At 47.8% G+C, this 27295-nt stretch overlaps 1 protein-coding gene across 7 annotated transcripts in view; it reads right to left on the reverse strand.

The window, feature by feature from the left end:
* The window catches only part of TLN2 (talin 2), a 499060-nt gene that overhangs the window by 38517 nt on the left and 433248 nt on the right, over positions 1-27295 (reverse strand). For all 7 annotated transcript variants that reach the window (XM_055537745.1, XM_055537738.1, XM_055537740.1 and 4 more), the window contains 8 exons: positions 25147-25248; positions 22610-22729; positions 14561-14707; positions 8839-9005; positions 7505-7688; positions 3900-4025; positions 3576-3692; positions 270-455 (listed from right to left, as the gene is read on the reverse strand). In XM_055537745.1, coding sequence (XP_055393720.1) covers positions 270-455; positions 3576-3692; positions 3900-4025; positions 7505-7688; positions 8839-9005; positions 14561-14707; positions 22610-22729; positions 25147-25248 — 1149 coding nt within the window. The remainder of the gene's footprint in view (positions 1-269; positions 456-3575; positions 3693-3899; positions 4026-7504; positions 7689-8838; positions 9006-14560; positions 14708-22609; positions 22730-25146; positions 25249-27295) is intronic.

Genomic DNA, 27295 nt, shown 5'->3' on the forward strand with positions numbered 1-27295 from the left:
CCTATTTAGGAAGAACTGAGAGATGAAGTGGGAGGGCAAGTCAGCAGACCAAGTCCATGCCCTCTTAAATACGAAACTCCCTCCAGAGTGTCACCTCCCATGGCTGACGGGCACACCTGCCATCAGTGTGCACTCTATCACACAGGCCAGGGTACTGAACTGCTCACTCCTACACATGGCCAGTCCCTCTCCTTCTCCAGACTGACTGCAACAGCTCAGCCATGACAGAGCACCACCCTACCCACCCCAATCAACGCCAAAGCCTTTACCTTGCAGGCGGTCAACATGTCCGACACGGCCTTCCGGCTCAGATTGGCAGTGGCTATCACGTCCTCCTGTCGACAAGAGTTCCCAGCGGCCACAGCTTTGGCCGTTGCCATGGTGATGCCTTTGGTCATCCTGATGGATTCTTCAGGTGAAGACGTCTTCTCAGGTACCTCTTTTGACTGGAATACCTGGAAGTGAGAAATGGAAGAGCTGAAAAAAGTCAAAGAGGGAAGGATGGAAATAACACATGCTTCCCCTACTGGCTGCAGCAGTGTCTGAAAACTGAGCCAGCTATGGGAGGAAACTGGTCAAACGGCAGGAAATCAGAAATGTAACTGGAGTACAGTAATCATTCTTGCTTTCAAAATTCCAGCATGGATAAGCCCCACACACCTGTGCAGCATTCCTGGGGGGAGAGCGTGGGGCGGAGAATGATCTACACTGTTAACATGCTTGCCTGCAGACACTGACACTCCATGTGCATTAACTCCACCCCTGGGGTGGTGGGGTAGGTGGACTGTGCAGCTTCCCAGATCTTCTGGCCCATTCCTGCTGATACCTCAGTGGTCCCCAGAAGCTCCGCAGCCCTGATGCTGGTTCCAGAGCAAGACTGACCTGGATGAATCACTCTGGACCCAGCTCTCTCTCTTAAAGACAGTGTGAGGCTGGGGAAGAATAAAGCATTCCATTTCTTCTACTCTCAGCCTGTCTTACAAATATAAAGGCCTAATTGTGTGGAGGTGTTCATGTCGAGCCTGCCACCGTGACATTGTGAATTATTTAACAACACTCATACACCTTTAGAGAAGCTGAAATACATTAGCCATGGTAAGTGAGTATCTCACTTTAAAATTCCACCTGCCAGTCAAGCCAACCATTTCTGCTTCCAGCCCATCTGCCACGGTTCTACCATAAGTGATGGGTCCCTGCATACGAGGACTCCTGAACCAGGTGGGGCTGCTCTGTCTTCACTCCTTGTTGTTGTTCAGTCGCTAAGTTGTGTCTTTGCAACCCCATGGGCTGCAGCACACCAGCCTTCCCTGTCCTTCACTACCTCCCAGAGTCTTCAGCCCTAGGCAGCCATGTTTGAGCCAAGATTCAGAAGGGAGGACCCAGCTAACATCCCTGTCATGTGCCAATCAGCGTCAAACATCACTAACCCCCTAAAAATGAACAGCAGCAATCTACTGCCCAGGACCACCCCTTAATGCTGCAGTGTGATGAGCATGGACAGAGCCCTCCACACTAACATGGGCCTTGGGGCTCATGCTCCTTTGGGAACCTCCTATGTTCATGGACGTGCATCATCTGGGTCAATTCTTTTTTTTTTTTTTGATCTAGGTCAATCCTAGGCTGACCATGTGTAATATCCCAGGAATTACAAATCTCTTCCATTGCCACTATTTGGCCCACCCACACCTGTCAGAATGTGTCTCTAGACTTTTGATAAGAAACCCCAGCCCAGGGACTTCCCTGGTGATCCAGTGGTTAAGAAACTGAGCTTCCAATGCAGGGGGTGCGGGTTCCATCCCTGGTCAGGGAACTAAGATCCCACATGCCATGTGGTGTGGTATGGCCAAAAAGTAAAATTAAAAAAAAAAAAAGAAAAGAAACTCCCAGCCCATGTAGGCAGGCGAGAGCCAGGCAGCAGTCTTAAGGATACTGCCTGCAGTTTTTAGTTTCTTCTTTGTGTGAGAACTAGGCACAATGGCAACCAAGGTTGGAGTCATTAAAAACAGGACACAAGAACCCAAGTCTTCACCACTAAAACCCAACAGAATTGCTCATCTCTACTGCTTCCCAGATGGCACTAGTGTTAAAGAACTCGCCTGCCAATGCAGGAGACAAGAGATGTGGGTTTCACCCCAGGGTCATGAAGATGCCCTGGAGAAGGAAATGGAAACCCACTTCAGTATTCTTGCCTGAAGAATTCCATGGACAGAGGAGCCTTGAGGGCTATAGTCTGTAGGGTTGCAAGAGCTGACATGACTGAAGCAACTTAGCACGTACATACTGCTGACCCTCAGGAGCTTGTGGCCTTTGCAGGTGACTCTCTGAAGACTCCTCCTTCCAAAAGAGAAGCTGAATCTGTGAGCAGATCTGCTATTAAAAAGGAACCTCAAATGATGGCCCATGTTGCCTCTGCATGTAAATGTTATTTATCTGCGATTCTTTGAAAAATATCCTAAAGCTGTCTATGTATAGTCATTTGGCCTACTAAGAATAAAAGTACATATAAAATAATGAAAATAAATAGCATTTGTAATAATAAATTAAAAAAAGAGGAATCTCAGTTTGAAGCTACTCATTTTCAGCATATTTGTTTTGAGGGATTAGGATGAGGCAATCCACAAGGCAATCCACAACCACCATGGAGTCAAAAGAACAGGAGACAACCACAGTAACCCCAGGATACCCTCATTCTAAGACAATGGAACTGGGCAAGAGTGAACACAGGGTCGGAGTCTCTGAGATCAGACACCTCACGTGGAAGGCAGCCTGAAGTTAAAGAGAAGTGTCCCCAGTAAAAGCGTCTGGGTTTTCCTAACAGTGAACTCAGACTCCCACATCTATCTGTGTGTAGCAGGATGAGCTGTTGTTGATGGCCATGGAATCAGGAGGGGCCATGCGTGGCCCCTCAAGGCGAGGACTTCCCTGTTGTCTCAGTGAATAAGAATCCTCCTGCCAATGGAAGGGACACAGGTTTGGTCCCTCGTCCAGGAAGATTCCACATGCCACGGAGCAAGTAAGCCCATGTGCCACAACTACTGAAGCCTACGTGCTCAGGGCCTGTGAGCTGCAACTGCTGAATTCTGTGCACCCTACAGCCCATGCCTTACAACAAGAAAAACCAGCGCAGTGAAAAGCCTGTGCACCACAACAAAGAAACAGCCTGTTTCCCGCAACTAGAGAAAGTCTGCATGCATCAGTGAAGACCCAGTACAACCAAAAATGAATAATAAAATAAGTAAAATTAAAAAAAAAAGCATAAACTCAAGGCAAGTGTAAAGGGCCACAGTGAGTTTTCCCTTTGCTGAGGCTCTTCTGCAGTGCTTTCATTTTATGCTGCAATTTTAGTGGAATTAAACATGGTCCCAAGTCATACATTAATTCATTTAACTATTTGCAAACTGATCCTAGCCAAACTCTGAGGTCAGTATCACATAGGTTCTCCATGGCACAAGGCTACCAGCAAGCAGGTGAGTGGGCCCCCCTAGCTCAGGCACTCCAAGTAAAATCTCAGAGAAGTTGCACTGGGGTCGGCTGTTGCACGCAGGGCCCTAGGGAGGTGACTGGTGGTTCCTTACCGTGAGCTCCTGCTTCATGTACTCGATAGTGGCCTCTAGTGCCCGTGTGCCCCGAGTGGCCTCGTCCTCCACTGCCTTCACGGTCTTGAGGAGGGAGGTGACATTGGTCACCATCACCTGCATGGGAAGACAGGCCAAGAGAAAACAGAGTGAGCTGAGGTCCCATCCCTCTTAGTGCAGATCTAATGGCATGAGTGCCCACACCTCTATGTGAGGAAGGAACTCAGATGCACACTGCCCCCTCCAAAACTCGGGAGTGTCATTTCTCAGTCTCTCACTGGAGCACCCCTGGCACACTTGCCCCTGGCTAGGGCTCCACTCTACCTTGGCAGCCCCCTTGAGCTGGTACATGGAGGGGTCATCGGCAGGCTTGCTGGCAGCTCCCTTGGTAGCACCAATGAGATCTGAGAGGGCCTTGGCCACGTCTTTGATGGCATTGATCAACACTACCTGAAAGAGAGCATGTACCCCGGGTAAGCAGCCGCACCAAGATCACACAGCACAAGAGCAGGGCAGGGGGGGACCTGGGAGGCAGGGCTCAGCATCCACAGCTCCCCTGCCCGCAGCACAGGACCAAGATCACACAGCACAAGAGCAGGGCAGGGGGGGACCTGGGAGGTAGGGCTCAGCATCCACAGCTCCCCCACCCGCAGCACAGGAGAGTCCCCAGGGCCTGCCCTTGGAGACTCCGGTGTAGGAGTCTGGGTGGAAATCCAGAATCCATGCTTGAAGAAGCTCCCTGAGGGAGGCAGATACTGAGCCAGAACGCCAAACCCAGGTACAGTCTATCTGGCAAGTTCAGAAACATGTCCTGGCCAACAGCTCTGCTGAAAAGCTGCCTGTGAAAGGATGAAGGCAGCTAGGCAGACACCCCGAGAGGCAACACCACTCACCTGTACCCAGAACTGGTCACCAAAAGCACTGAGAACAAAATGCACGCCCCCTGGCCTGGCCTGCAGCTCCCATAGCAGCCCGCCTGCATCCCCAGGTGGGATCCTGACCCACTCGCCATGCTACAGGTGTGCAGGTCTATCTTTTTCCCCATTGGAAATCCTCCCCCACTCTGACCTCAGGGCCTCTGCTCCGTCCCCTTCTCTGTCTGGACCCCAGCTTTTTTCATCCTTCAGGTCTCAGGGAAAATGTCACGTCCTCAGAGACTCTACCTGACCACTTCGCCACAAGCCCATCTTCACTGGAATGCCCTCAGCTCGCCCTGCTTTATTTAATGCACTTAGCTGTAGTATAATAGTGATAAAGTAATGTGGAATTACTTCATTATATACCATCTGCCTTCCTTGACTGGGATGGAAGCTCCAGGTGGGCCGGCCTGGACTTCTGTCATGTCTTGCACTCAGAACAAGGCCTGGTGTGTGGTGGGCACTCAGCAAATCCTCAGGCAATGAGTGGATATACAGGTGTGAACCCACGTAACACTAGATGGAACTCAGCGCCTTCACTCTTCTAACTGAACAGACAACTGACCACTTCTGGGTGACTTGGAATCTCAAGTACCAGGTGTCCTTAGGAATTCCATGATGCTGGGTATATGACATTTAAGTCTTCCGGGTCCAATAGCTACAATAACAACTCCTAATTCTTACAACAACAGCTTCCCTGCACAGAGGGCAGTGTTCCAGGTGCCGAGCCAAGTACAACGCACACGATCTTATTTAACCCTCATCACTACCTTTTCAAGTGGGAACTACAGTAATTGTGTCCATACTTGAAGAGCCTGGGATCAGCTGGGTTGGGATTCAGACTCTGGTCAGCGTGATGCCAAGGACATGGTCTTCACTTCCACACTGTATTGGGCTCCTGTGGCCCTGGCTCCTTATCTGCAAATGGGGTGAGTAGTGCTAGCCGCACCCTCCCCCACCCCCTACCGCACTGCCAGCAGATGAACCAGGTAACAAATGTGAAAACATCTTAGACACACTAGCGTCCCAGACACTGCAAGCACAGCCACGCCGTGACTCCCAGCCTCCCACCCTCTCCAGCTCGTGGCTTCTCACCCACAGAGTGCACAAACCTCTGCCAGCTTCTAAACCCACAGGGTAGGCTGGGTTGTGACGGGGCTCCTGAGGAGGGGCTGCGGTGGGGACCACAGGGGAGAGGCGGAGCGGGCAGGTGTGCAGCTGACACCTGGCACAGGCTGTCCCCTCCCAGTCACTGGACCCTGAACAGGAACAAGTGGGTGTACCTTTCAGACAGGGCATTTTTCACTGGTGGTCTCAAAAGAAGATGGGCTCTGGGACATCTGGATCATTTGGGAGTTAAAGACTAAGCAATTCGATACATTTTGGATTTAAATCCAAAGATCTAAATCCTCCCAGCTGATTCATTCCAGGTTGAGCCAGGCTCGGGTTCCAACTGTACTCATGCATTTTCTAGCTTTTCCTTCTTCCATGCGGGTAAGAACAATGCCCAGGCAGAGACTTCTGTGAATGCTTTGAATTCCACAGGGCAGTCAATCTGGGCTCTGATATTATCAAAGAGAAAACCAGCACAGGAGTAAAAAGCCAACACATGGAATGTTTCCTTCAAGGGGCTCCACTCCACTGGAAGATGTTAGGAAGGGAGGGGCCACAGCCAAGTGGGAACAGAGCTGCTGGTCTGGTTGCATTCATCAGCACAGTATCTGTCATTGACTCTGGCACAGGATGGAGGGATCCTTCATCTCCAGTGATGTCCAAATGGGCCTAACAGGCTTGTTAATTGTGTAGAGTTTAAGCACTGGAAACTGAAGTGTTTACCATTTGATGGTGCTGGGGGGTGAAACAACAGAGGGATGTTTAAATTTTGCACTCAGGAATGGGAAGAATCCATCAATGCTGGCCATGGTTGGCTGTTAGTTCAGCAAGAGCTCAACTACTCTGTTGGGCATCCACGATGCGTGGAAGCCGTGTGTTTGTTTCACAGATCAATAAACCATGGTTTCTGTCCTTGAGGAGTTGATGGTCTTGGCTGGGGGCTGAGGACCCAGCAGGTAACATCAGTGAAGTGGCTGAATCCAAAGCAGAGAGTCACAGAGCCTGGAGACCATCTCTGCCCCCCAGTTCCTCTCTCTCTTCCCCTTCAGAGTCAGATTTCTCAAATGGGGCATCTATACATACTGCCTCCTACCTTCACCCTCATCTGGCCACTCCCCACTCACAGCCCTGACAGGGTGACCGCTGCCATCCATGGCGCTGGAGCTGGCTCTCACATCTTCTCCTTTCTTGCCTCCTCGGCAGCATCTCTGGAGGGCTGAAGCACTGCTTCCTCTTAACATCAGGCCCCCGGCTTTCTTCCCACCAGCTGCTGCCACTTCTCAGTCTCCTTGTGCATCTTTTTCCTGAAGATGGTCCAAATGATGGATTCCTCAGCTTTGCCCTGACTCCGTCTCCTCATTCTCCTCTGTGGCTGTGGTCACTGTTTATTGGAGAACAAGCCCTGCATCCACACCCTCAAACCTGAGCCAGCTCAAGCCTACTCACTTGTTCCACCTGAGTGTCTCTCTGGAACTTCTAATTCAACACACTGCAATCTGAATCCATCTGCATCTCCACCCAGGCCAGGCCTCCCTCCAGGGAGCCTCGGCTGGGTACTGGGAGCCACTGTCCATTCACTGATGTAGCCTGAAACACACGGTTGTCCTGGCCAGCTCCCTTGCTGTTATCTCCAAACACTCACTGTGACCAATCATTTACCAAGCCCGGCAGAGACCTCCTTACAGACTCCTCTCAAACCTGTGGGCTTGTATCCATCGCCACGGCTGCGCTACAGTCCATGCCACGATCCTGCCTGGATGACTGCTTCCTACCAGTCCCTAAACCACAGACGCACCCACACACATACTGTCTATTCCCCAAGTTCCTATTTTGCCTTCAGTTTCTTCTAAGATCTGTGCATAGAGTCTGTGGGAACATGAGGCCTGACGACATGCCTACCTGGGTCTCGGGGTCATCAGAGCCCAGGCTGGCGGCCCCCAGCTTGACCACCTCAGCGAGCTGGGTGATGGTGGCTGCAGAGGACTGAGCTGCCTGGGCCAGCTTGTCTGGAGTGGACGCAGCGCCCGACACCAGCAATTTTGTGTCTTCCACCAAGGCCTTGGCTGTCTTCAGAATGTTCTCCCTGAGAAGCAGGGGAGGGCAGGGGAAGGGGGCAGACAAAGGGTAGACCTTGGTCACTGGTAGTCAGGAAGAAAAGAAACCCTGTGTGTGTGTGTGCTCAGCCATGTCTGACTCTTTGCGACCCCATGGACTGTAGCCCTCCAGGTTCCTCTGCCCATGAGATTTTTCAGGCAAGAATACTGGAGTGGGTTATCATTTCCTACTCCAGGGGATCTTCTCAACCCAGGGATTGAACCCACGTCTCTTGTGTCTCCTGCACTGGCAGGTGGATTCTTTACAACTAGCACCAGCTGGGAAGCCCAGTTAGGACGAAAAGAAACCCTCCTAAGGGTGTTTATTAAAGAAGAGAGGTGATCCAATTCTCCTCTTGTAATAGGAGGCTCTCATCTCCATGTAAGAGAATTAGGATAGAGGAGAGGAAAATCGGCTCAGAATTCCCAGTTAATCATAAAACTTCAATTACAGATTCAAGGCTATCAGTTTGGTCCCCTTCCCCAGCCCTGTAGCTTCCTCCCTGTGGTTCCTAGTGGCCCTGAAAACACTTCATAGTGACAGGGGGCTGTGAGGACACATGGGCAAGGGGACCTGGACATCAGAGCCCAGGGGGCTGAGTTTTGGAAGGGGTGACAGGGCACTGAGAATCACCTCCCCTGCCCAGTCTTGGGGCAATGGAGAGAGGAAGAAAGGTGCTGGACACGTGGCAAGCACATGGGGGGATATATCCAGCAGCAAACAGAGACCCTAGCACCAGCCTCCGAAGCAGAGTCTGAAGAGCCAGCCAGGGAGAGACAGCAGGCTTGGAGCTTCACTCTCCATTTAGGTAGGAGCTAAATGCCTGCCCGGGCCACTCCCAGTCCCACTAGGGTTAGTGAAAAAATCAAGGGCATAGCTTTTTAGCTTAGAAATAAAAAAGAGAAGAAAAAGTTGGAACAGACTGGATGTAGGCTGTGAAAGGCAAAGCTGGAACACAATTCTGTTTGTAGTTGGGCACTTATTTGGATTACGTGGTCCATTTCCCCCACTTGAACATCCTTTCGAAATAAAAACGCATAACCATATTTCTGGATGTTGGGCAGCATCTCCAAAGTCCATCAGGCCACAGTGAACGTCTCCCTGTCCAGGAGCCCCCAGGATGGCTGTCACCCCCATACCTGTGGTCTGCGAATGTCTCGTTGTTCTCTGCATTCAGGGTCCCTGCAGTCGCAAACATGATGGTGGTGTCCAGGTCGGCGATGATCCCGGACACGGCAGTGGCAGCTGTGATACAAGCCTGGGTCCCCTTGTTCCCAGCCTGGAGAGCGGACAGCACCAAGGATACCTGAGGGCAGACAGGGGAAGTCAGGGGCGTGGGAGATGGAGAAATACAACCCCAAAGTATTCAAACTCAAAAAAAAAAAGACCACAAAGAACACAAAAAATAGAAGAGGAGGAAACTCTTCCAAACTCACTTTACGAGGCCAACATTACTCTGACACCAAAACCAGGCAACGATACCACACACAAAAAGACAATTACAGGCCAATATCCTTGATGAACACAGAGCAAAAATCCTCCACAAAATATCAAGAAACCAAATTCAACAAAACAATAAAAGTATCACACACCATGATCAAGTGGGAATTACTCCAGGGTTGCAAGATTGGTTCAACATCCAGATATCAATGTGATATACCACATTTACAAAACAAAGGGTAAAAATTAAATAAGTCATCTCAATAAATGCAGATAAAGCATTTGACAAAATTCAACAGCCATTTATGATAAAAACTCTCAACAAAGTGCATATAGAGAGAACATATATCTCAATACAATAAAGGCCACGTACAACAAGCCGATAGTTAACATTATATTCAAAGGTGAAAAGCTAAATGCTTTTCTTCTAAGATCAGGAACAAGACAAGGATGGCCACCCTCACCAGTTTAATTCAATACAATAGTAGAAGTCCTAGCCAGAGCAGTAAGACAAGAAAAAAAAAATAAAAGGCATTCAAATTGGAAAGCGAAACTGTCCCTATTGGCAGATGATATGATATTCTATATAAAAAACCCTGATGATTCCATAAAAAAAACCGCCAAACTTTTAGAACTAATAAATGAATTCAGCAAACTTGCAGGATACAAAATCAATAAACAAAAACCTATTGTGTGTCTATATACTAATAATGAACCAGCAGAAAGAGAAATTAGGAAATCAATCCCATTTATAACTGCATCAAAAAGAATAGAATACTTAGGAATAATTTTAACCAAGGAGGATAAAGACTTGTATACTGAAAACTATAAGAAGTCAAAGAAATTGAAAAAGGTACAAATAAACGAAAAGATATTTTGTGCTCACAGATTAGAAAAATATTGTTAAAATATCCATACTACCAAAACCAATATACAATTCAATACAATTCTTGCCAAAATTAAAATGGCATTTTTCACAGAAAATGAACAGTCCTAAAATTTGTACGGAACCATAAAAGATCCAAATAGCTAAAGCAATCTTGAGGAAAGAACAAAACTGGGGGCATTATGCTTTTAGATTTCAAACTAAATCACAAAGCAACAGTAATGAAAACAGTATGGTAAAGGCATAAAAACAGATATGTAGATGGAATTAGAAAGCTCAGAAATGAACCCATTCATATCTGATCAATTAATTTATGACAAAGGAGCCAAGAATATACAATGGGGGAAGAACAGTGTATTCATTAAATGGTGCTGAAAAAACTGAACAGCCATATGCAAAAAAATCAAACTGGATCACCATGATTCACCATACACAAAAATTAACTCAAACTGGGTTAAACGTAAGACCTGAATATAAGACCTGAAACCATAAAACCCCTAGAAGAAAATATAGCTGGTCACTTCCTTGACAGAGGTCTTGGCAATGGATCTGACACTTAAAGCACAAGCAACAAAGCAAAAATAAACAAGTGGAACTTGTTTACATATGGATATACGTATATATGTACATATATATGAATGTTTAAAACTAAAAAGCTTCTGCACAGTAAAGGAAACCACCAACAAAATGGAAAGGCAATCTACTGAAATGGAGAAAATATGTGCAAATCATATATTTGATACACATAAATAGAACTCAAACTATACAACTCAATAGCCAACCCCACCCCCCAAAAAAACCCATCATTTTAAAAACTGGCAGACTATCTAAATGGACATTTTTTCTGCAAAAGATACACAGATGGCCAATCAGTTCAGTTGCTCAGTCGTGTCCGACTCTTTGCGACCCCATGAATCGTAGCACGCCAGGCCTCCCAACAGGCACATGCAAAGATGCTCCACATAACTATCAGGGAAATGCAAATCCAAGCCACAGTGAACTATCTATTACCTCACACTGTCAGAAAGTTTATTATCAAAACGAGGTAACGAGTGTGGGCAAAGATGTAGAAGAAGGTGAATCCTTATGCAACTTTTGCTGGAAATAAAAATTGGTGCAGGCGTATATGAAAAATTTTATGGAGATTCCTCAAAATATAAACATAGAACACTCATATGACCCAGCAATTTCACTTCTGGCTATGTATTCGAAGAAAAAGAAAACACTAACTCAAAAAGATATATGCACCTTCAAGTTCATTGGAAAACTATTTGTCATAGTCAAGACATAGAAAAAATCTAAGCATCCATCAAAGGAAATTAGATAAAGGGAATGTGGTACATATATACAAAGGAAAATTATTCAGCCATAAGAATGAAATCCTGCCATTTTCTTTTTTTTTTTTTTTGAAATCCTGCCATTTTCAGCAACATGAATGGACATCAAAGACATTATACTAAGAGAAATAAATCAAAGAAGGACAAGTGCCACATTCCTCCCTTTTATGCAGAATCTGAAAACAAAGACAAAAACAAACACCAAGCCCAAAGATACAGAGAACAGATCGGTGACTGCCAGTGGCGGGGGATGAGGAGGAGGAGAAATGGGAAAAAGAAAAGAAACTTTTTGTTTTCAGTTTAAATAAACTGAATAAAAATGAAAACAAAACAAAACAAATTCAATCAAATGCACAGAAAAAGAGATCAGATCTGTGGTTATGGTAAGGGGGTGGGGTAGGGTTTGGTGGTGGTGAGACAAGGAAACTGGTCAAAGGCACAAACTTCCAGTTCTAAGGTAAATCCTAGGGATGCAATGCACTAATAACGACTATAGCTAACACTGCTTTGTGATCTTTATAAAAGATGCTCAAGTCCTAAGAGTTCTCATCACAAGGAAAAAATACATAGACACATATACTTTTTGCATTTATAATGAAGTATGAATAACATACAGCGTTGTCTGTCAACTATATAAATCTCAATAAATCTGGGGGAGGGGAGTAAAAAACAAAACAAAACAGAACAAACAGAACAGTGAATTTTCTCTCTGGGAGTCAATATGGCTTGGGGTTACCAGCAGTTCGGATTCAGCAGCCTGCCTGACTTGGCACTGCCATTGCTGGCGATACAACCTTGGGCAGGGTGTTTCACCTCTCTAAGTCTCAGTTTTCTCATCTGGAAAAGGGGGCTATTACTTCTTACCAATCAAGGCTGATGGGAGGAATAAGTGGGGGAAAATGCATATCAAGTACTTGGCATGTAATAGGGGGTTTACTAGATGGTGCTGGAGAAGACTCCTGACAGTCCATTGGACTGTAAGGAGATCAAACCAGTCAATCTTAAGGGAAATCAACCCTGAATACTTGTTGGAAGGACTGATGCTGAAGCTCCAGTATTTTGATCATTTGATGTGAACAGCCAACTCATTGGAATGGGAAAGATTGAAGGCAGAAGGAGAAGAGGGCATCAGAGGATAAGATGGCTGGATGGCATCACCGATGCAATAGACATGAACTTGGGCAACCTTCGGGAGATGGTGAGGGACAGAGAGGCTTGTCCTGTAGTCCATGGGGTCACAAAGGGTCGGACATGACTGAATAACAGAGGGCAGGTGCTACTTGATAAAAACCACAAAAAGGGTTAAGGGTCAGGCTCCTATGAACAGTGTGGCTGTTTCTGTCCCCAACCGATCAGACTTTCTGTAGAACAGCCCTCTGCTGACACTTGTCACTCCTTCCCTTGGCTGCCTCTTGACTAGAAATTCTCCAGAGTGGACCCCAGAAGGGCTGGAGCCCAAAGAGGATGCCTTCCTTTAACCTCTCTACTCCACCACTCCGTTGCACCACCACCTGCCACTAGCATACCCTTATGCTTCTAGAGACATTTCCCCCTCAAGGCAAGCTGGATCTGCCCCACCCCTGAGGATGGCTCTTCTGCCACAGTAGAGAGGAGCTGAGCTCCCTTCACAACCACTTCCTATCTCCCAGGCCTCCCCCCATGTTCCTGCCACACCAGCCCCCTCCTTCCTTCTCCAGCCACCTGCTGTCTTCCTCTTATGGGTCTGTCCTCCTGTCTGGGGATGATCACACAGACATACCTAGACAGGTAAGGATGGTGCTGGGTGGAGATGGGAGGGCAGGGAGATGCAGCAGGAATCTACCCGTAAGGCTAGATGCTCTGAACAAGCCGACTCCCTGCCTCTGATCCCTCTCCCGGCATCCTGAGTCAGGGGTACTCTGCTTGGAGAAGCAGGAAGATGGAGGGAGGCCAGCTCAGGAAGATCAGCCTGCGTGGCCATGCTCATTGGCACCTTGCAACTTGGACCACCTCCTCCCCTCCTTCATGCTCCTATTCCAAAGTCTCCTACAGGGGAACTTGGCAGGAGTAACTTCAACAACAGGAAGGGCTTTCAAAGGAGGGAGAATGCCTTCCTCGAGCTGAGAGATTTATTTCCTCGTCCTGGGGAAGCCTGGATAGTCCTGTGGGCTGCGGGAGACCGATGCCTGACCACGGTGAGAGACCACGGACAGAGAAGCCTCTGTCCCGGCAGCTTCAGGGGGAGGGTCCCCCGTGCACCCCTCAAGTCTCACTGCCAAGCTTCTCAACAGTGCGGAGCTCTCTGTCCTACAACCCAAGCGAAGGACAGGGAAACACCCGCTAAGCACGGGTGCTGCTGCCGGCACCCCACGCGGCCTGTACAGCAGCAGCCCTGAAAAATAACTCCGAGAAACCAGCCGAGCAAAACCGTCAGCAAACTGCAGGAGGGTCCAGGAGGAACGGACATTCAGAATGGGGTGCTGTGAACCAGGGAAAACCTCCCAGAAGAAGGGGTGTTGGAGAACAGAGTTAGGGAACAGTGGTTGAAATCAATCAAACTTTGAATGGTGCCAAGCTCTTTGACACTCATCACTGTATATAACCTGCATAACCCCTAGGCCAGGCATTCTACTTCTTCATCCTCCCTTGACTGACAAGGAAATCGAGGTGTGGCGGGGGAAGTAGCTTAGCTGAGCCCTGTGCTCTCTGCTCTGAAAGTCTGTCTCTACAAACAGCTGCCCATAGAGTCAGGAAATGTCCTGTGGCTCCTGTCCCCCTTCCCCACCATGTGACCTTGGGGGGCTTAACCCTGCTCACTGCACTGTCTCCTCTGGAAATAAACAGGTTACACAAGAGGAGATGTGATCCTTCTTACTTAGTCTCAGCACTTGGGAGCCTCCCTGAAAAGGGAGGGTGGGGGCAACCATGTCCCCAGGGGCTTTAGGAGAGGTCCTGGTGCTGATTGTGACTTGAACATGGTCTGACCAGTCTGTTCATAGGAGAGCCCATCAAGGTGACCACCAGGGCCCTGACCTCAGTGGGACAGTCCCTCAGTTTCTCAGGACGACAGATCACCCCCAGCTGCCCTGGGGAGACCCTGGGTGGGAGGGAAGACATCTGGACCTGACCGGGTGGCTGGTTTTGGGCTTGGTTGCCTGGTCTGTGCCTGGGCACAGCTGGGTGCCATCGTGCCTGCCTGGCCTGAGGGCTGCTCCTTACCTTCTCTGTGACAGTGCGGGCACACTCAATCAGCTCCCTCTTGGTGTAGCTGTCCGTGGGGCACACCTGGAGGGCCCCCGCCTTCTGCACCAGGAAGATGCAGCCGTGGCCCAGGTCCTGTACCCGAGTGCGAATCTGGAAGCCGATCTGTGGAGGCAAGTCCAGGGTGGGGAGGCAAAGTATGATAGCCCTGCCGTCGAGGTCTTCCCTCCGTGGAAAATTTCTCCTATGTCCTAGGGGAGCCTGGCTAGGAAAATTCCACTGCTATTAGGAGCCTGTGTTTGGTGAACTATGGAATTTGGTTGGGTTTGCTTCCCTTTTTAGAGACTGTAAAATGCCCACAGTCCCCAGTAAGCAAGCTTGGTAATATTTGTTACCTTTTCTGCTGCATTGCTTATCTGTATCCTGAGCCACTAAGGAAGAATGTTAATTAGATGAACTCTGTGGGATTATTCATTCAACCCGTGTTTATTGAGCCCTTCCTGTGTGTCAGGGCCTCTTTGAAGCAGGCGAGGCATTTAATTTCATTGATTCCTCACAAAAGCCTGGAGAGGGTAATTAGAAGTTCAGAATATACAGCTTTAGTATAAAGCATATTTTAAAGGGTTCAGATTCTTAAAAAATTGCTATGCTTACCAACCAGAACACCTTTTTTCCTCAGCTGTACCACGGAGCGAGAGCAGCCGTGTTGGGCCCAGGCTTCCTTTCCAGCAAGCCAGGTTGAGGTTTCCGTAAAAAGTTACACTTTTAGAGCTGCTGGCCCAGCAGGCATGCATGCTTTTAATGACCCCTACGTTGTGTGATCAGAAATGGTAATTTGCTTAAAAAAAGCCAAGTAAGCTCCACTATGGATAAGGTGCCAGCTGTCTCTTTGTGGTGTAATAAATTCCACCTCCATTTCCCAACTATGGTTTTTCTAGTAGTCATGTATGGATGGGGAAGCTGAGCCCTAAAGAAGGCTGAGAGCCAAAGAATTGATGCTTTTGAAATGCTGGGCTGGAGAAGACTCTTGAGAGTCCCTTGGACAGCAGGGAGATCAAACCAGTCAATCCTAAAAATCAACCCTGAATGTTCACTGGAAGGACTGATGCTGAAGCTGTAACTCCAATACTTTGGCCACCTGATGCGAAGAGCCAACTCATTGGAAAAGACCCTGATACTGGGAAAGATTGAAGGCAAAGGAGAAGGGAGTGACAGAGGACGAGATGCTTAGATAGCATCAATCACTCAGTGGACATGAATCTGAACAAACCTTGGGAGACAGAGGAGGACAGAGGAGCCTGGTGTGCTACAGTCCATGGGATCGCAAGAGCTGCACAAAACTTAGCGACTGAACAACAGCAAACTATCTCCCAAAGTCTGCATTCTTCTGGCTCCGTTTCACAACAATTTTCATTTTGGTCTGATCAATACAGCCCAGGTAAGCAAATGAACACAGAACAAAATACCCCTAAGCCAAGTGTTATTTTCAAAAATCCACCATAATTAGAAGCTGGGTGCTTATCCTTCCAGCATCTCTCAAGAAGAGTTATTCAGAGAGTCCAGGTTTTATGACTAAAATCTGGGAACTCACACACCTGGGAATTTGAGCTACCTGGATGCAGTCTTCCAACATCATCCCGTGTGTCAGAGTTTAAGAAAGGGTGATTCTGGGGAGTGAGGAGGCTGCAACTGCTCACTCTGTTATAGACAGACATAATGCTTTCAGGGGAAAAGGTTATTCCCTTAACCCTCTGAGGCCCAAAGGACGTTTAAATCCATTTGGTAATGCATTCTCCTGCCTAGGAAGTGAGCTTCTGCTCTTTGGGGTGTCTTCTAATCACACATGAGCAGGTGCTACTAAAGCTCTGTAATTAGGCAGGGCTTCTTGTTGACCGTCTCCACATGGAATGAGACACGAGGATCAGGCCAGGATCGTGCAACCAGATAGCTCTGAAAACACATCTGGACTAGTGCAGCATCAAGGTCACCATTGAGAACGAGAGAGGCTTGAATTCAGCCCACACAGTGGCAATGCCATTTAAGTGCATCTCTTTGCTGGGCATGTCTGCTGGTTTAAACATAAGGTCAAGCTGAAGCAGGGGGATGCCCCAGTAAAGACTATTCTCAGTCTGGCTCTAGAGGCTTTTCAGACCCATATGGTGTAACCCTAAGTTCTCAAGAGTCAGAGCAAGGGACTTCCCTGGTAGCCCCGTGGTTAAAAATCTGCCTGCCAATGCAGGGGACACAGGTTCAATCCTTGGTCCAGGAAGATTCCACATGCCAAGGAGAAACTAAACCTGTGTGCCACTACTGAGCCCTAGAGCCCATGCTCTGCAACAAGAGAAGCCAGTGCACCACAACAAGAGAAAGCCTGCGTGTGGCAAAGAAGACCCAGCACAGCCAAAAATAAATAAACAAATGAAATTTAAAATTAAAAAGAAAAGAGTCAGAGCTAACCCAAAGGTAAGAGCTCTGCTGTCAAGGATGAGCACAGGTCTTTAAGGAGCAAGACACTAACAGGGAAGTCAAGTAAGGGAGGGGGGGGATGGAGAAAGAAACAATCACAGACTTTCAAAATAAACAAAGACCTCATGAGTTCAGTCTTCCCATTTTACAGATGAGGAGACTGAGGCCCAGAGAAGTGCTGTGATTAGCCCAAGATCACACAGCCAATCCCTCACAAAGCCAAATGACAATCTAAGTCTTTCATCCCAAGCACGGTGCACTGTTCATTAGATCAGTGTTTTTCTAATTTGATTTTTTTTTTCCACTTAGCAGAACCCTTTCCCACTCCCCAACAAAATCTTTCATGGAAACTCAACATCTAAAACTTAAGGAACTTGTTATTACTATATTCTTTCTTTGGAGTTAAAATTTATATTCTTGACTCGAAAAGTCAACAGTTGAGGCTAAGTGATCCAAACGTGGGATTATAAAGGCCAGTTACTGCCTTGGCCACTGACCTGTTTCTGTATTTTGCCCTGCTTGCATGGTGTGGAGGATACTGGCCTGTGCATAAAGCAAAAGGGGAGCATTTTCTTACAGATCCCTGGCCACCCCAGACAGAGCAGATGCCGTGCCAACCGGAGGCCAGCACAAAACCACCCATGCCCCAGGGCAAGGCAGGGGGGGTGGCAGTGTATGTTTAAAAGGGAAACTCGAGTCAAACGTGCAGAACTTCCAGAGCACCAGCTGTTTGAGGGTTCTAGAGAATGTGGTGTGAGGCTACTGTGCCAGAAAAGACCTGGTTTCCAGAAGAGCCTTCTCCAGGCACCTCTCCTGCTCCCTGTACAGAGCTGAGCCTGGGCTTTCTGTTTGCAGAATGACAGGGCACTGGGACAACCACAGGCCACTGAAATCACCCCCCAGTCACATAGGGGTGGAAGGGAGGAGGCACCCACTCCTGAGCCGTTCCAAACCTGATATCTATGGGCTGACATGATAAATGGTGGGAAGACACCCCCTCACCCCCCCGCCACCGCGACCCACTCATGTTCTCGTAGCCCCCTCAGAAGGCTGTGCTATAAAAACACCCCAACATCCTGACGTTCAGCCTCCTTCCTGGTGATGACATCATGTTTGTAGCAAGCAATCCTCTAAATACAACTACGGAGCTGGCACAGTGGTCCCCAGTTAGGAAGCCCAAGGAAGACCAGCACCAGAAAGCAAAGGGATGAGACCAAATGAATTCAACAACAGAAAAGCTTTGGAGTCCTTAGTCAACCCTGGGCTTCGTCCTGGAGTCTGGGTCTGTGCTAGATCACATGACTATCTTCTATAGCCTGGTGCAGGTCAAAGAGCACAAACTTTGATCCCCACTAAACCTGGGTTGGAATCCTGACTTTTCTGTCTACACAATAACTTGTTACCTTATTACACTTGAAACATTCACTTACTCCAAAAAGTTATTTAAAAACAGGGCTTCGGACTTCCCTGGTGGTTCAGTGGTTAAGAATCCATCTGCCAATGTCGAGGACACAGGTTCGATCCCTGTTCCGGGAAGATTCCACATGCTGCCGGGCAACTAAGCCCGTGTACCTAGAGCCCTTGTTCTCAACAAGAGAAGGCACGGAAATGAGAAGGCTGCTCATTGCACCTACAGAGAGGCCCCGCTCACTGCAATTAGAGAAAGCCTGCGTGCAGCAATGGAGACCAGTGCAGTCATAAGGAAGTCAAATTTTAAAAGGAGGGTGGGTTCAACACTAACTATTGCAGCTGTGTGGCCCTGGGCACTTCTCAGAGTTCCTTGAGTCTCCTTCGTTTGCTTATCTACAAAACGGGAAGGGCGAATGATTCTCGCCTTACACACTGCAGTTGAGGGAAGATGGGCCAGAGCCCATCACACCATCTGTGCCATATGGATTGGATAAATGGTTCGCATATTCCTATCTGTCTCCACGGGCACACGGGTTAGTGAAGGACACCAGAATCAACACACTCAATGCTACTGCAATTTCACGGGAGGTTTTGTACCGCTGGAGGAACATCCTAAAAGGGAATGCATTTTGAAAGGCTGTTTCAGATAAGGGCTTTAAAAATGCTAAGCTTCTCAAAGCAACACTAAACTTCTCAGCAAACAGGACTAACGCCTTCCACCTCCCACCTCCCCGCCCCCAGTGATCCAACTCATCACCAGTGTTTATTATAAAGGAATGTTGCTCCAAGACATGAAACTTGGAGTTTGAAATTGGCAACTTGAGTCAAGCAATACTTAAACCTCAAGAAAAACCCTCAATTCCCCCATCCTGCCCAAATAAAAGTAAAATGGAGAAGATTGTCTCCTGGTTTTGTGCCTTGCGGGAAATTTGAAGCCTGGCTTTCATGAAGTTCTGGCTCTCATTTCAATTGGAGGGAGTCTAAGAAACACTGATCCATCATCTTTTACTGCCTCAAACTAAACAAAATGTACAGATTTTTCTCAGGCTTCAAGATCAATTACATCGGAAACCAGGTCAAGTGCAATTTGCCTGGGAGAGCTTGTGGAAGTTGGAAAGGCAGTAATGGATGTTATCTGACAAACTACAGTTTCTCCTGAGACAGAAAATATGGCAGGGAAAACCAGTGTGTAGAGCAGAAGCAGGGCATTGCTTTCCCACCTACAGAAAGTGTGCCTTGGAGTGGAAAGTTTTAGGGACGTCTAGAGTGGATGCCCATCCCATCTGGGGAAGAGGGCTGTGGTTCTCACCACGGGCTCTTGACAAATGTTCCTGCCAGCTTTTAAGACACCAGTGTTATGAGTGGTTACAGCAACGTGCTCTCAGACACGGCACCATCATCACTAAACCTTTCCACAGTATTTACATTCAGAAGCCGGTGGCTCACGGGGTTTGTATCTTTTTCCTTCTTTTTTTAAAAAGAGGAAGTGCAGTTACAGTGTAGTGTTAGTTGCTCAGTTGTGTCTGATTCTTTGCAACCTCACAGACTGTAGCCTGCCAGGCTCCTCTGTCCGTGGGATTCTCCAGGCAAGAATACTGGATTGCCATTCCCGTCTCCACAGGATCTTCCTCTGGGTCTCCTGTATTGCAGGCAGATTCTTTACCATCTGAGCTACAGGGAAGTCCCTTTAAAAAGAGGAAGTGCATCATAAAATGCCAAGCTGCCAGAGAGTTTTAACTTTTCTGGAGAAGTTATTGCAGAGATGTTAGCAAAAGTTTTGAATTTTCCATGGAAAAACTAGCAGATACAAAGCTCCGGCTTGATGTTCAGAGGGCAGAGCCAGGACTTTTCCTGTCATTGTCACATTCTGGAAAAGCCCAAAATGCTGACTCGGCAGAGCAGACGGCAGGCCCACAGTGAAGGGGGCAGCTTCTTACTTGCCCTGGATATAAATATTTTCACATGCTGTGATGTGGGGCTCTCTTGGGTATACACATAGTTCCACAGTCTTGGGGAAAAACACTACATTGCTTCAGGGATCTCCTAGCCTTCTCAGTTTTCCCCCAAATATCTGTCTGGCAAATGCACACAAAGAATTTTCCTTTAGCAAGCCACCGGTAATTTTATATTCTCTCTGCCCCTCTGCGCTCCAGGTCACACTGCTCGTGTGTCTGGAATGTAAAACACATCTCAAGATGTAACGGTAAACAGGGGAAACCTTAATGGAAATGTCAGCTGCTGCCAAGGCAGGGCCAGAATGTAAAGGAACTTGCTGCTTTGCTTTTAGCAATGAAATTTTTTTCCTGGCCTATTTTGTTTCAGTGGTCTGGGCTGCAATTAGAAAACTGTTTGCTTCATACACAGGGTGGGGTTGCTAGCTCATAAGAACTCAGATGTGGAAAGTGTTCTATAGATCACGAAGTCTTCACTCAGCAATGCTGTTTAGGCTAGCACTGAAACTCCAGGAGTTGGTGATGGACAGGGAGGCCTGGTGTGCTGCAATTCATGGGGTGGCAAAGAGTCGGACACGACTGAGCAACTGAACTGAACTGAACTGAAACTAACCAAAGAAAAATCATGGAAATTTCATCTTTAAAGATTTCTAGAGACAAGAGATCCAAACCAAACCTCCCTCCACAATCACAGTCTCTTTTAGTTTTCAATCCTCTCGAAAAGCAAAACACTTCTTCCTTTTGTCCAACCAAGCTTTCCCTTACTGTAACAGAAATTCCCTTATGCTTGTTTATGAAATTCAAAATTGCATGTTAATCAAATGAATTATGAGTCTAGTTGCCCTTACTAAAGGGGGGGTTCTGTTTTTTGTTTTTTAAATGATGGGCCTGTGTAAAGAAATCAACGGAATCCTATGTGGGTCTCTGATCATCTTTTTTTCCTGGTAGTGACTTGACAGACTCATGGCAAATAGAATTATTCATGCTGCAGTCTAAAAACTCAATCATCCTAAAATCTCAAAACGCAGGCACTGTTAGAAACTGAAGTCATCCCATGCTGGATATATATGTATGCAATACATATATATGTGGTACTCCCATTTACATGCATTGTTACAACATACGTTAGAAAGTGATTTGGTTCTGGGTCTTCGCTTCAGTAGTGTCGCTGGGAGTCTTGGTGAAGACATGCTTAGACCTGACTCCCAGGAGAAACAGTAACTTGGGGACACTGTCTGTCACCGAAAGGAGAAGGGAAGACCAGCCACAACCTTCTGCCTTGACAGCCTGGTACGTCTCAGAATCCCATGGATGTCGTTACTTGTTTTCCCTGGTCCCTGAAATTCACTCCACTGTTCTTTACTGCAAGCTGGTCTGTCTTTCTCTAGGGGGCCTTGCACTGGGTCAGGCCCCTCCCATGTGTTTAACACTGATACAGGTGTAATCAGGGGCCCCAGAGTTTCACCCACCCTGTGTGCTGGTCAATGGACCATTCGATTTCTCAGAGGTATGAGATATGGGACCTCTCAGAGAGTGGCCTCTGGAGTCAATCTTTTGCCACTTTAAGCCTCCTACAGGTATAGGTGTTCCAAGGTGAGTCTGTGTTGGCTGTTAAGGAAAGTGGTTTAGGGAAGACAGGGAGGGAAGGACAAGAAGTCCACAGGGATCCAAGGACAGGGATCTGGATCAGTTCTTCAAAAGTTACCAATACTATTTGGGCAAGACTTTGTTTCACAAAAGCAGGCTGGCTACATAGGTTTTTCTTAAGGGAGGGGCGGGTACATCCCATACTTGTCTTGTCTAATACTTCTGTGAGCCTTTGGAAAATATATAAATAATCGAGTGGGTTGCTAAGCAAGTACAGGAAGTACGAGGACAATGGCAATGTGTGCCCTGCTCTTGGCATCAGGTCATGGGCTGGGGGACAGGAGACGTGGCAGAAACTGTCAACAGAGTCCTTCTGAAAGCCCACCTCGCCAGGTGGCTCCAGCTCTATGCCCGGCAGCCTTAGGAAGGGCAGCGAGCCTGGAACACAGGCTGGGGCTGCAGGGTGTGAACCTGCAGGGTTGGCAGCAGAGGAGAGGGAACTATGCCTGGCTGTGGCTATCGGGGTGGGGTGTTCTGGAGCGGGGCTGAGCTATGGAGACCGCCCGCCCCTCCCACCCCCACCATCGCCTGGCCGGGGGAGCGGGCACTAGTGTGGGTTTGCTTCTAAAAACAGGGACTTAAGGTGGCAGACCTCCTCTGGTTCCGCCGTGGCTGCTGCCAGCTGGCCCTGGAGAGCCAGGTGCCCATAGTCACTGGTCATTTGTGAAGCCAGTCCTCCCAACTCCTCCGGGTTAGTAACCGACTTAGTCATCTGGAAAAAGAAAACAAGCAAGACACAAACACACACAGACACACAGAGAAAAGCACGTGTTAATACCACTGGGAGCCAAAGGGTCTCATTCACTTTTAAGCTTGTGGCTTGCGTGTGGGGGCTGGACGCTGGAGAGCCCAGTTCAAGCAAAGCCCATGCTGCAGCCCACACGACAGGCCAGCGGGTCCTGGCTGGGTCAAGGCGACATGCTCGGGTTCAGGCTGCGCAGTGTGGAGGCTGGGCCAAGGGGTCCACTCTCTGGGAGGTGAGAGCGGTAGCCTCCACCAGCCCTGCCCTGCAGGGTCACCAGGGGAGCCCCCCTGAGAAACCACAAGGGAGCCCAGCCCTGGGCAGGGTGCACCCCTGGTCATATGCTGCTCCCAGGCTGGTCTGGTCTCTGGGGACCCAGGAGCAGGTGCCATGCCACCGAGAGAGGGCATGAGGACAGGATCATCAGGAAATCATGCCTGCGGTGATGGGTAAGTCTAACGTTTTGGTGGAAGGAACTCACAGAACACAGCTTTGTAATAACACTGCTCTGAAGAATAATGATGTTTCAGTCATAAATTCAATGAGGAGAATACTGTAGCCTAAATGGTCAAGTTCTGCCTTTTTTACTCTGAAGATATTCTATAGTTTTCTTCCGCTTCACAGAAAAACTCACCTCAGTGTACTCTACAGAGCTAACGTGCTTGCTTCTGTTTTTTTTTTTTTTTCCTCCTCTGACAAAAACGCCTCTTGTCTCACAGGGGCAGTCGTAAGCTGCCACCGACAGGTGTCCACGTCCCTGTTGGATCCAAGCCCTCCTCCCTCCGTCCCTCCTGTTCTCTCACTCTGGGTGACCATACTTCCTCACTCTTTGTGGCATTTGAAGTCCTTGATTTTAAAGGACTTGAAAACAAAAATCTGTTCAATGACTACACAACCACTCAAGCTGGACAGGAACGTGGGCCCATCTAAGGCATGTTTACCAGGAAATGTCATAGGCTTTCGGGTAGAGGTGTGGGTTTGCAGGAAATACACACTGCATGCCAAGAGAACAAGGCTGTGCCCAGAGCTGTTCCACGTGACCCTGCCGTGAGGAGCACAATGACCCTGGGGGTTCTCACCCGCCAGGGCTCTTCACCCCTCAAAGCTCTAGCCAGTCCACCCAGGAGCAGCAATACTGGGCTCCTTAGGCGTGTGGACACCGAGGGTCAAGACAGACGGGCTGAGAAACTTTCTTCCAGAAACTCCTGAGGCCACTGAAGATATTTTTGCCCCTTCTGCAATGCGCTCCCTGCTCAGAGGATTCAGCACTGCTGGGCTGCCGGATTTGAGCCACGATGCCCCTAAGCGCTCCTGAGCAGGGCCAGCTCAGGGCCGACTCCAGCCTTCTCCCCGTTGCTGAGATGGGCACTGTTCCTTCCTCTGCAGTCCAAGTCCTTTTCAACAACATTGAGCCTGGCACAACTGCAGAGTTTCTAAGAACAAACAGCTGCCGCCAGGGGAGCCTCTGTGGTCCAAGCTCAACCTCTAGTGGACACATGACTACATGACAAAACCATCCGGAGAGGCGCCTGGCCTGATGGGGCAGGGACCACGAGGTGGCCCAGTCTGGTCCTTGCAACTCAGGCTTAGGTGGCAGCATCTAAGAGGCCATCTCTTAATTTTATCCTGTGACATCTGAGCCTTCAGAAGTTAAGAACTTTCTTACTAGGTCCTCATATTAATGCTTTGAGGACAATACTTTTCTGTCCTTGTACAACTTTTTAACCTATCAAGATAGTATTCACTGAATCTCAATGCCGTTTACAGCTAAATATCCATATAATACAATTCTGAATACATTACATTTTAGAAACAAAACAAAACAAAAAAGCCACCTCCAAAAGTTACATGCCTTCTGTTGCCGGGAGAAAAAATTTTTCATATAACCACAGCATTTCATTTTGCCTGAAAGACTGTCAATATTGTACTATTCATTACAAGCACTGTCCAAACATTAAAATTTGATTCATCAGACAATGACAGTTTTGTCTCCAAATGCCTTCGCTTGTACTGTAACTTTAAGCGTTAAAAACATCTCAAGTTTTCTGTGAGATAAATAGGATTTCGTTCTTTCTCTGTTACTCGCAACTTCCTTCTCATTTCCTCCCTTCTCTTTGCTCCCCTGTCCTCATGCCCAACTCTCAGTCATTTTCATCTGGAGCTTCTTCATGAGAAGAGTGTCCACTGTGGCCTGTGTCCAGTGGCCTGGGGCTTCTAGACCACAGGCAGCCAGAAAGACCACAGACTGGGACGAAGCTGCGGCCTGGGAGGAACTAGGAACACAGAGGACTGATCTCTTTGCACCACAGACCCCAGACCTGAAGATCCAGTGGTGTGGTGGGTAAAAGCGCAGCCAGTAGCGGCGGAGCAGCCCGTTTTCTTCTTACCATTTCCTGAGCTGTTACCGCGATAGCTTTGGAGTATTTAACCACTGTCGTCTGATAGTCGACAAACGTCCCCTTCGGTTCTGGAGGAGAACCTTCATCCAGCTACAGGGGAGAGGAAAAGAGCCCAAGGGTCATCAGAGGCCTGTTCAACATGAGCTTCATTTTTCAGAATCAGTAACTTGGGAAAAATGGAGAGGCCTGCAGAGTTTTTTGGTCCAGAGTCAACAGAATCCCCCAGCTTCTGTGATAGGGACTTCTGTGACAGAGGGGCACACAAGGTACTCAGGGCACACAGACAAGGAGAGGCTCCCCGTTTGTTGGAGGAGAGTGGCAGGGCTGTCTGGAGGAATGGTGCTCCGGTCAAGTCTTACCAGGCAAGGAGTTTGCCATACACAAAAGGTGGGGAAGGAGTCTCAAGGAGCGGGATCAGCACTCAAGCACACGGGGAGGTGGGTGTGAGGAAAGTCAGAATGGAGAACAAACAGCTGGGGGAGGACAGACCCTCCATCACAAAGGGCTTTCCTAGGAACGGTGTAGCCCAAAGATGTCTATGCCCTAGAACCCTTGCTTCTGATCTACCTTGGGGAATAGAAGGAGGTGGAAACATAGGAAGAACTTGTTTATCTGACTCTAGCACCACAAGAATTGAGAGATCAGTGTGGAGGGGAAGGGATAGAGAAGTGGGTCGGGGGTCTGCCCCTTGAAGGGCTGGAGATTTTACTGGCTCAGAAGACTTGATTTGAGACCTGGTTCCGAGACTTGTGAATGGGCCTCAAGCTGGGTATTTAAACTGGTTCTCTGGTCTTTCACTGGAAATTTCGAAGCTCATCATAAGGTTGTAATAAAGACCAACTGAGACGATACCCCATCTACATGAATGGAGTGGAGAGGATAAGCATGATAATGAAGGTGATGATGGTGATAAAGTCCATGATGGTTATGAGGAAGGCAACCCATCCTCAGCACCACCATCATCATGACTGTCACCACTGATTGCCAAACAATATTCTAGGTGAGGAGGCAAGGTGAACAGAAATGTATACAGCAAGAGAGAGCAGTGAACAGGAGAGGGCTGTGGAGGGGGTGGGAATCAGGCTGGACGTATTTAATGAAGAACTTTGCAATCATGAAGAAAATGGTGGGATCTGCAGTAGGCAATGATCTATCTGAGAAGGTCTCCCTGGTAGCTCTCTGCTAGACAGTCTTCAGTCTGGGAACACACTAGGGAGCACAGAGCAATTAGGAAAAGGTTAGATGGAGTCTTCAATGGGAGCTACTTATCGTGAGCGGATCGCTGCTACAATGTGAGTTGAGTGAATGCGTCACTGTAGCCTAGTATAATGTGCCTGCATAAACTGGATGTCATGGCTACTAAACCAACAACACAAACTCCAGGATAGACTTTTTTTTTGTTTGTTTCTTTATCAGGAGATAGGAGACCTCACTGGTCAAATGAGGACTGAGGTGTGGACTCACACACTCAGTATAAATTAACTGGGCATCTCGTAAGGGTCAGGCCATGTGCTGGGAACCTCCATATGAGATGTGGTATAACTGCAAACGTGCCCGGATGTTGGAGCTAGACGGCAGCTTAGAACACAGTGTCCACGGGCTGCCATGATGAACCTTTTCCCAGTGTGAAGACAATGAAAGCAGTAAGAACAAAGAAGTGACTATTTTAAAAAACAGGATTTAAAATTCATTTAGTTGAAAGAACTTTCCTTCATTCTGAAATTATAGTCTATTTTTTTTTTTTTTGGCGTTAACATGGCCTTTATTTTATGGAATATTACTGATGTAGATACCAAGGGTTTTGTTTGTTTTGTTTCTTTAATTACCTTCCTTGACCAAAAGGAAAAAAAAATATCCCCCAAACACAAAAGCAAACAAAGAAAAGTGACTTGATCATAAAATCCCCAAGACTGAGACTAAGCTCATTGAATGGAGGAAAACAAGGTTTAGAAAGCTTGAGTAATTTGCCCAAGGTTACCCAGAAAGCTTATTACTTCATGGTAACCTATTAATTCTCAAACCTTCTGTGCTTATATACAGAGAGAAAAGTTTCAAAGAGATCCTCCAGAGCAGAGGCTCTAAAAGTGTCAAGAACTGTACCCAAGTTAGAATTAACTTTGTGTACACTTGGGTTTTT

The sequence above is a fragment of the Bubalus kerabau genome, chromosome 10 (assembly GCF_029407905.1).
Source record: "Bubalus kerabau isolate K-KA32 ecotype Philippines breed swamp buffalo chromosome 10, PCC_UOA_SB_1v2, whole genome shotgun sequence".
Taxonomy (NCBI): Eukaryota; Metazoa; Chordata; class Mammalia; order Artiodactyla; family Bovidae; genus Bubalus; species Bubalus kerabau.